The 10,765-nt window shown below is 39.9% G+C and overlaps 1 protein-coding gene across 3 annotated transcripts in view; it reads right to left on the bottom strand.

The window, feature by feature from the left end:
* RNASET2 (ribonuclease T2) overlaps positions 1-10,765 on the bottom strand; it is a 77,239-nt gene that overhangs the window by 35,231 nt on the left and 31,243 nt on the right. For 2 of the 3 annotated variants that reach the window (XM_042848291.2, XM_024112196.3), the window contains exon 1: positions 2,777-2,994. The exons of the other annotated variant lie outside the window; for it this stretch is intronic. In XM_042848291.2, the coding sequence (XP_042704225.1) occupies positions 2,777-2,979 (203 nt within the window). In that variant the 5' untranslated portion in view covers positions 2,980-2,994. Of the gene's footprint in view, positions 1-2,776; positions 2,995-10,765 lie in introns of those variants that run through there. 3 annotated transcript variants of the gene reach the window in all.

A 10,765-nucleotide genomic window follows, 5' to 3' on the forward strand; every position in this document is an offset into this window, starting at 1 on the left:
GACAACTCACATGTGTAAAGTTAAACCCATATATAACTGTTTGCAGGATCCAGGTCATAGAGATTACATCACAGTACAATTGCATATGAGTTCCTGTTTCAAATATGAGGAAACTCGGTGCGAGATACTCTCAATGTAATGGTCCTTAGTAGGGCTGTCAAGTGATTTAAAAAATTAACCCCGATTAATCCTGTGATTAAAAAAATTAATCAAATGATTAATCGCACTGTTAAACAATAATAGAATACCATTTATTTAAAGATTTTTGGATGTTTCTACATTTTCAAATATATTGATTTCAATTACAACACAGAAGACAAAGTGTACAGTGCTCACTTTATATTTATTTTTGATTACAAGTATTTGCACTGTAAAAAAACAAAAGAAATTGTATTTTTCAATTCACCTAATACAAAAACTGTAGTACAATCTCTTTATCATGAAAGTTGAACATACAAATGTAGAATTATGTAAAAAAAACTGCATTAAAAATAAAAATAAAACTTTAGAGCCTGCAAGTCCACTCAGTCCTACTTGTTCAGCAAATCGCTCAGACAAACAAGTTTGTTTACATTTGCAGGAGATAATGCTGCCGGCTTCTAGTTTACGTCACCTGAAAGTGAGAACAGATGTTTTAATGGCATTGTTGGAGCCAGCGTCGCAAGGTATTTACGTGCCAGATGTGCTAAAGATTCATATGTCCCTTCGTGTTTCAACTACCATTCCAGGGGACATGCATCCATGCTGATGACGGGTTCTGCTAGCTAATAATCCAAAGCAGTGCGGACCGACGCATGTTCATTTTCATTATCTGAGTCAGATGCCACCAGCAGAAGGTTGATTTTCTTTTTTGGTGGTTCGGATTCTTGTAGTTTCTGCATCGGAGCATTGCTCTTTTAAGACTTCTGAAAGCATTGCTCTACACATCATCCCTCTAAAATTTTGAAAGGTACTTCAGATTCTTAAACTTTGGGACGAGCGCTGTAGCTATCTTTAAAAATCTCATATTGGTACCTTCTTTGCATTTTGTAAAATCTGCAGTGAAAGTGTTCTTAAAATGAACAACGTGCTGGGTTATCATCCGAGACTGCTATAATATGAAATATATGGCAGAATGCGGGTAAAGCAGAGCAGGGGACATACAATTCTCCTCCAAGAAGTTCAGTCACAAATTTAATTAATTCGTAATTTTTTTAACTAGCGTCATCAGCATAGAAGCATGTCCTCTGGAATGGTGGCCGAAGCATGAAGGGGCATACGAATGGTTAGCATTTCTGGCACATAAATACCTTGCAATGCCAGCTACAAAAGTGACATGCAAATGCCTGTTCTCACTTTTTGTGACATTGTAAATAAGAAGAGGGCAGCATTATCTCCTGTAAATGTAAACAAACTTGTTTGTCTTAGCGATTGGCTGAACAAGAAGTAGGACTGAGTGGACTTGTAGGCTCTGAAGTTTTACATTGTTTTGTTTTTGAGTGCAGTTATGTAACAAAAAAAATCTACCTTTCTAAACTGCATTTTCACAACAAAGAGCTTGCACTACAGTACTTGTATGAGGTGAATTGAAAAATACTATTTTCTTTTGTTTATCATTTTTACAGTGCAAATACACCTCTACCCTGATATAATGCGACCCGATATAACATGAATTCGGATATAACGTGGTAAAGCAGCGCTCCGGTGGGGGGGTGGGGGGAGGCGGGGCTGCACACTCCGGCGGATCAAAGCAAGTTCGATATAATGCGGTTTCACCTATAACGTGGTAAGATTTTTTGGCTCCCTAGGACAGCGTTATATTGGGGTACAGGTGTATTTGTAATAAAAAATAATATACACTTTGATTTCAATTACAACACAGAATACGATATATATGAAAATGTAGAAAAATATCCAAAATATTTAATACATTTCAATTGATATTCTACTGTTTAACAGTGCGATTAATTGTGATTAATTTATCACAATTAATATTTTGAGTTAATCGTGTGAGTTAACTGCGATTAATCGACAGCCCTAGTCCTTAGCTCTGGAATTGACTCCCCCACTTCACACACACACACACACACACACACACACACACCCCAAGTCTGGATCTGTTGATCTTCAGGGACACTTAATTAATTTGCAACAATGTCAAGAGAGTACTGTCCTGCTCTGTGCTAGTTGCTATGATAACACTCAGGAGAACACAATCCCTCTCCCCACTCTCCCTTTGCAGGTTTTATTAACTAACTAAATAACCTTATAACCAGAGATCACATCTGTTCTTCAAGGGTTCCTCGGAGGGGAAAGATTGAATGAGGGACTCTGTGTGTGGATTAAGAATTAGGAGATATTTTTTGGTCGTTGGCCCATTAGCCATATTTTTTGTGTGTGCTAAATTTGGTGGGGCACATTGAAAACTGAATAAAAACTGCATAATCCCAGGAGAAAGGAAAGGGATGGGACATTTTGCATCGTGCGGGGCAACAACTTGCTACCCAATCAGAGAGGGACAACACTGGCAAATTGACACCTGGGATTAGATCCCAGACAACAAACTAGGCAGCTGCTCAATACACTGCAGCCAGCTGTAACAGACAACCGGGGAAGCAATTGTGTGGCTAGTCACACCAACAAAGCTTTGATTTGGGGAGCGACGGGGTGACGCTGGCCGGTGCTTGTCTATCTGAGCAGTTCCCAGGAAAAGCAGGCACCAGGGATTCAGCCTCAGCTCCCTCCCCCGCGCCACCCAGAGAGGAGAGGCGCGAACCCAGCCATGCGCACCCCTTACCTGGTCTTTGTTAACGCAACGCCGGAGACACGGTCTTGTTCAGGAAGCAGCCGCCTTGCTACAGCGCAGGAGGCCACTTCCGTCAACAACTCGGAGCAGCCGGCATTAAACCCCGCCCCCCGACAGGGCTGTATACCGGCCCCTGCTCTGCCCTTTCCCCCTTTCAGCCAGGGCGGGTGAGCCGCAGACACAAGAGGCACCATTCAGTGCAGTGGGCTCCCATTGACGGGGCTATCTCTGGGAGCGTTAAGCAATGTGTTAGAAAGAGGCTAGGGCCCTCAAAGAGAGTTAGGCACCCAGCAGCTCCCACTGAAATTCAGTGGGGTTTGGGTGTCCAACTTCTTCCTTGGCAAATCTCAGCCTGAACCTTCCTGTATCTCGCAGAAGTAGGTACAGTCTGCTCCGGCTAAGGCTTCACAATGTGTTTGTATTACCCTAATGCACCATTCCCTGACTTCACACACCCCACCTTTCCACTAGCACCCACCAGCTGAGGCTCACTTGTGTTGGGGGAGACACCTTCTTTGTGCACTAAGCTGCCGTTCTTTTCAAAAGCTCTCCTGAGAAGGATTTTGCGGTGTGGTTTAGATGAGACATTTGAAGACTGCATTCATATATCAATATTAACTCCCTCATTCAAGATGACACAGCTTGACAGCCCTGTGTGTATATATGTACATATCTGCTTGTGCCCATGCACCAAACAACAGCGGGATCCAATATGTCTATGTTATAAAGCATGAAAATAAAGTGTAAAAAGGTGCAGAGGGTTGAGCACCGAAACACACAACAAAATCCACTCCTCTTAAAACTACCTTCACAAAAGTTACTGATGACCTCTTCCTATCCAGATCTTAAGGGTCTCTTCTCCAGACTCAAGCCATGATGCAAAATGATCTATTTGCCCATGTTTCCCCCTGGAGCCCCAAGGCTATCTCCATTATTCACCTCCTAACTTTTTGGGGTTCCACCATTTAGGTCAGTTGCCCTAATTGTAGCTGTGATCTCGAGGGCAGTGATTCTTAACCAGAGGTCCAGGACCCCTGGGGGGCCACGAGTAGGTTTCAGGGGGGGTCCATCAAAATAAACTAGAGCACAGGGCTGGCATTACACTCACTGGGGCCCGGGGCTGAAGCAAAAGCCTGGGCAACTTAGCTTCACGGGGTCCCCTGTGACATGGAGCCCCAGGGCTTGCTACCCCCTAATGCCAGCTGTCATAAATATAAAGAAAAGGATAGCATAAAATCCCTCCTTGGCAGCTGTACTGAATCACTTTACCTGTAAGTAGCTCAAATCACTTAGTTGGCACCTGACCAGAAGGACCAATAAAGAAAAAAGATACTTTCAAATGGGGGGATTTGTTTGTGGCTCTGTTTGTTTGTTTCCTCTCCAGACAGAGGGAGAGACCAAGCAGATACAACATCTCCTGAAAACATACCTGGAATGATCCATCTAGCATTACAAAAATTTTAAGTAAGGCAAGGAAATGCATTAGTTTATCTTTTGTTTTGGCTTGTGAATTTCCCTATGCTAAAGAGGTAGTTTCATTCCTGTTTTGTAATGGTAAAGCTGAGCCCAGAGGGAAATCCTCTGTGTTTTAAATCTTTTTATTACCCTGTAAAGTTACCTTCCATCCTGATTTTGCAGGTTCTTTTATTTTTTTTCTTTATAAATAAAGTTCTTCTTTGAAGAACGTGATTGATTTTTATTGTCCTAAAGATAAAGGGTCTGGTCTGTACTCACATTGCTAAGGCAATTAGTTGGTATATTCTCAAGCCTCCCCAGGAAAGGGGTGAAAGGGCTTGGGGGGATAGGGATTCCAAGTGACCCGCTCCTGAATTTTTGTGTAAATCACTTGGTGGTGGCAGCAATACTGTCCAAGGACAAGGAAAGGAATTTGTGCCTTGGGGAAGTTTTTAATCTAAGATGGTAGAATATAAGCTTAGGGGGTCTTTCATGTGTGTCCCATATCTATACCCCAGAGTCCAGAGTGTGTGTGGGAACCCTAACACCAGCACTGGCTTTTAATCTACTGGATATGGAGAAAAAAGAGGAGTTGTTGTGGCACAGGCGAGCCAAGGAGTTTTTATAGTATGCTGGGGGGCTTCAGAAAGAGGTTGAGAACCCCTGCTGTGGGGCATATGTAACCTGCTCCTGCTTTCAGGTCTACTGCTCCCCTCTTTTAATATCCAAGCATAAGACACTCCCACATACTCCATTTTTGTAATACAGCTTTGTCTGTTCTTTTAGTATTTTAGTATTAAAATATATTTTAATTATTGTTTATTATTTTGACTACATAGTAATAATTTGTGAAATACAATGAGCCTTTTGGTGAGGCTGTGGGGGTGCTTTAAAAATTATTTTATTCACTACACACAGTACTCAAACAGCAAATAATGTGCTATGGAGTACAGTAAGCATAGTAGAGGAACAAATGAGTGCTGAGACATGAGTTTATGTATGGTTTGAGCTGTACTTCTTTCTTCTACAGTGTCATGAGGGAAGTTGCAAAAGATCACATTCACGTTCTGAGAAACCAGCAGGAAAGAACCCAATGGAATGAACCACAAAGTTTCTCACACATCACTTTGGTTAGGAGCTTTCTATATGATGTAATAAATCAGAAAAATATCCAACAATCAGTTATGTGTTTCCCTTTTGATACATGCATCCTGAGTACTAAGCATGATTAATTATTATTATATGGTTATGAATACACTTGGTCAAGTTTCAAATATCCTCTGTTAATATAAGTGCAAAATTGTGGGCAGACTTGTTTTCAATAAACTTGCTATTTAGGCTCTTGTTCAAGGTTACATTCTCATTGTCCGGGTGAGATTTTCTGGTGATGTTATGCTCCTGTTTATGCATTTGCACCATGGGAGAGGGGAGGAGGCAAAAGTAGTTTTCTCCTCATCCTTGTATAGGAACACAGGAATTGTCATACTGCATACAAACAGTGGTCTATCTAGTTTAGTATTCTGCCCCTGCCAATGGCCAGTATGGGACATTTCAAAGAGTTTAACAGCGGTAAAAACAGAAATCTCTGGAAGCCCTTTAAATCCCACTCGTGCATCACCAAGTATCCACATAAAAAAATCACGCAACCTCCAAAGAACTGAAATCCTTGTCAACTGTCCTAGAAGGACTGAATGGACATGGATAATGTCTCCAGGTCAACGTTAAGGCACACTTATGAGATGAAGTGGGTTGTATTACATTGATGGTGAAGGTTGCAAGATTTTGTTGCTGCTGTTCATGCCATACCTGTTCTGTGGGAAATTAGAGAATTAAACTTCCATGCTCTCAAATTGGCACTTTAGTTCACTTTAAGAAAAACAAACCCAAAGCTATTTCCCCACTAAGCTAGTAATAGATAGCGCAGTTTGCCACAGTTCAGGGCAACTGCACCTGTGTTTCCCCTCAGTTGTAGAGCACGGGCACCCATTCTCAGGCTTCTTGGGTGATTGCCTCTCTGGTGTGTAGATCTGTATCTCTCTCGCTTTTGACCAGGGTATCTCCAGGCTGAACAGTTCTCTGCCTTCACTGTGTTATTCCCAGCAAAAGACAGACTGCCTAAGCATACCTGCTTGCTTTCTCTTCAGAGACTAATAATAGTCTGCCCATGGTTAAGCTATCACACAGCTCTAGACAAGCTTATATATTCTCAGGGTAAAGGCATTACAGAGAAAACATATTAAAAGCAATAAAATAAACTGCATGCCTGCTAATCAGCTTACCAGTGATTACCCCAACTCCAACATGGGTGATTATTCAAACCACACAAGGGGGTCTCTTCTATAGTCACAGGTTTGTAACAGCCTCAGCTCAGAACTAGCACACTTAGGAAAAGTTTAGTAACTCCTTTATATAGTTCAGGGGTCTTTGATCTGGAGTTTCCAGAAGTAGGTAATAAGTAGATAGTGGGTTTTTCTTCCCAGGGAAGCTTCAAAATGCCTGCCAAAGTACCTCTTAGGAAACCAACTTCGTACATATTGTCTCAAACAGTTATCTGAAGTTTCTAACATTTCCCCAAGGTTTACATTAGTCAGTCTCCTAGAAAAGTCACAAACAATCCTACAATAACAAATATTTTTAATACAATGGACCCCAAAAGTATTAAACTTAATTCAATATGTTTTCTCCAGTCAATTTCAGTAAATTGCCCTCTGTCAAGCTACCATAAAATGACACAAACCTATGGAACTCTTAATACCGAAAAGTTATATTGTTGTGCCATGATCTCAGTAGGAAATTTTACGTATTCTGGTTATGGAGAGTGTGTATATATGAAATATAGTTTTTGGTGAGGACGAGAAAAGTAGGAAGAGAACCACAAAGACTTATTTTGAAGGACTATCTTCTTAAGACTTTCCATTTAATATTTATAACTGTGTGTACAGGTCAATAATAGCAGTTAAATCAATCACCACATCCAATGCAAATGCTGAGCTCTATAATGAGAAATAAAGACAAGTTGCACTTTATTTCTATGTGTTGCAATACATGATGTACTAAGGCAGGAAACAATACAGCTATTAAAGTCCATTAATTCAATAATGTCAGCTTCTGCAGTAGAAGCCAACTTAAAACATAAAAAGCTAAATACAACAAGATTGGGTTTGATCAAGTAATCATTTCTGAAATGAAGAGTTTGTCCTTTTATTAATGGTGAGTAAGCTTACAGACAAGCATATCCGAAAACCCAGGAAAATAATCTCTGATGTAAATTGGTATAACTTCAGTTTAGCATTAAAACCTTTTAATTTGCTGCCTGAAATGAAAGGTTCTTCCTAATTTAAAATTATTTATTACTACTCTAGTTTTTAAACCAACTATGCTTTTCAGAGGCTCTTGAATTTAGCATGCTTTTTCTTTTCTTTAGCATGAAATGCTGTTGTACTTTGATTACTGGTTTGTTTTTCCCCTTGGACTCCCACAGCTGTATTAACAGTGTGAAAGATTTTTATTCATTTGTTTCTCTGGCTCCAGAATAAAAATTTCTTAGCATTTATATGTTTGTTGGGAGAAATTCATCCTTGGTGTAAGACAACTGAAAGCCATATATTTGTACAATGTAGGAATTTCACTTATAATTTTTAAGTGATTTACAAATATTAGCTAATTAACACTAACAAAACTTTATGACTTGGTGTGATATGACCCTTGTACTTTGTGATCATTATTCCAATGCAAATAGTCTATGTTGGCAAATTTCCAGTTGGATACCCATGGAATGGTACTTTCTGTACCAGTTAACCAAAATCAATATACAGGTTGTCACTTCTGCTTGATTTTGCTTACCTCATAGATGCCAGGCAGAATGGTAGCTAATTAATTCTCAGTTATAATAGTGTATGACACTTAGGTTCACTAGGGGTCAGATTATGCTACCCTTATTCAACTTGAGTAGGACCTTACTCCATGAATAGCCCCATTGACTTCAACACAATTACTTGCAGAAAAAGGTGCTACTCAACACAAGTAAGAGTGGTAGAGTCTGGTCCTACATATATAAAATGAGGCTTGTAATTACAGCAAAAGTCATACTGGAATGACAAGAAATTAAAGAGTTTTAAAACAATAACTACATGACAAAAATATCTATGGAGAGATTATGCAACCTCTTAGGAATCTTTTTACGAATTCATAACAAGGTGTTTTCCTTTAGAATCCATTGTCACCTCTAACCTTTTTCATGGCATGGTCCTCTCAAAATGAATTTCCCCCCTAGTCTGAGACCTGGCTTTATTTTTATTTTTTTTAACTGCCAGGCCAAATTGAAATTCAGTGCCTGCAAACACACAATCCCCACATTACAGGCTTTTCAAGAAACTCAAATTATTAATTTTATAGCCTAGCTTTAGACTGCAAGCTCTTTTTGTTCTCTGTTTTTACAGTGCCTAGAACAATGGGATCCTAGTCCATAAGTGGGATTCCTAGGTGCTACCGTAATACAAATAATAGTCACTTTCTCCCACTCCCTTCCATCTTTTGGCCAGAGTATCGGTCAGTAGTTTGACAGCAAAGTATTGAAATCCCAGCCCAAGTTAATGTTTATTTATGGTATGGTCCAGGGATCGACAACCTTTGCCATGCAGCCCAGTCTGTTTACCTGCTGCTTCCACAGGTTCGGCCGATCGCGGCTCTCACTGGCTGCGTTTCACCATCCCAGGCCAATGGGGGCTGCAGGAAGCGGCATGGGCCAAGGGATATTCTGGCCGCCACTTCCCGCTGCCCCCATTGGCCTGGAGCAGCGAACCACGGCCAGTGGGAGCTGCGATCGGCCGAACCTGCAGATGCAGCAGGTAAACAAACCAGGCCGCGTGCCAAAGGTTGCCGATCCCTGGTAGGGACTAAGGTTTGAGATGCCCACTATCTTTTGGGTTATACCTAGACATTAATTATGACAGGTTCTCCTAATTCTTTTTCTTTTCTTTCTTTAATGGCAAAGCAGGCTTGACTGAATAGTCTATAGCCACCAACTATAATTCCTAGATACTTAGGAATACTTATATTCTCTCACTCTGCCCTGTGTCCTTCAGGGAATATAAGACCACCTAATACTACCCCATTTCCCTGATATTTTTACTAAACAACATAATGTAATTTTTGTTATCTTAAGACTTTTCCCTTTCTTTATCAAAGCCCTTACATACCCCCAAAGGGTGATCAAGTTTTTCTTGCATTTTGCAGAGCACTCATAGTCCATCTCTGTGTCTATTTATTTGAAAACAGTTTTTGTTTAAGCCACAATGACCAATTCATGTCAAACCAAAATCGCTTCATTTTTCCCAGCCAGGCTCTGACATATGTCATTATCCTCAACTCAAGGGCACAGGTCAAAAAACCTTCTTCCTCTTTTTTCATTAATCCAAATTGTTTACCGTTCCTCTTTTACATTTTTCTGTCTAGGCTTTGAAATTTGTGTTTATTCAAAGATATTCTATGTCAATCTTCCCATTCCTTACAGTGTTTTTAGCCTCTTTGTCCACCATTTCATTCCAGGTTATCGCAATATGTGCTGGGATCCAAGCTAATGCTACATGTATCCCCATCTGTACTAACTCTGTTATTAGAAATATAATTGCATTGATTAAATCACTTCTACATACTGAGACACGCTTTTTTAATCACCATGAGACCTGAGACAGAATACTACTGTTGGTAGTACATCCCAAATCCAATTTAGTGCTACCCTGTTTCCCCGAAAATAAGACAGTCTCTTATATTAATTTTTGCTCCCAAAGATGCGCTAGGTCTTATTTTCAGGGGATGTCTTATTTTTCAGAAATGAAAAATGCCTTATTATCGGTGGATGCCTTATTATCGGGGAGGTCTTATTATCGGGGGGATGCCTTATATTACAACGAGAGGCAAAACTGTAAGTAGGCCTTATTTTCGGAGGATGTCTTATTTTCGGGGAAACAGGGTAGCATTATTCCTACCAGTTAGGGAGTCATGACAGCTACAAAATCAGACACTCTTTTAGATATATTAATTTGAAATTTTGGTATACAATATGCTGCTCCTATTCTTTCTGCTTTTTTGGGGGGGGACCCATCTGTATATATTTGACAAAACTGACTCCACTTTTCATCTATATATTGGTATACTTCATTTTAAATACCTACTGTCTCTTTTTTATCCTTAAATTTATAAAATAAATCTAAATCCATGTTTGATCATCTGATTTTCCATCCATAACTATTTTTCCCATGACTAAAAGTTTTGATGCCAATTAGTTTTTCCTTATCTTCCAACTTCTGCATTCATACTTTAACTTGACTTGCATGTGGAGTTCTAACATTATGTGCTATAGTTTGCCCATCAAATTCCCAACAATCTTCATATATTTGTTAGGTACTCTCCTCATTACAATACCCATTAACTTTGAACATTGTAAATAGTGTCTAATTAGCTTTCTTAAAATTCCAGGTGGGTAATTTTCTATTACCTTCAACCTTACCTTGGCCTTGAAAAGTA

The sequence above is a fragment of the Chrysemys picta genome, chromosome 3, assembly GCF_011386835.1.
Source record: "Chrysemys picta bellii isolate R12L10 chromosome 3, ASM1138683v2, whole genome shotgun sequence".
Lineage (NCBI taxonomy): Eukaryota > Metazoa > Chordata > Testudines > Emydidae > Chrysemys > Chrysemys picta.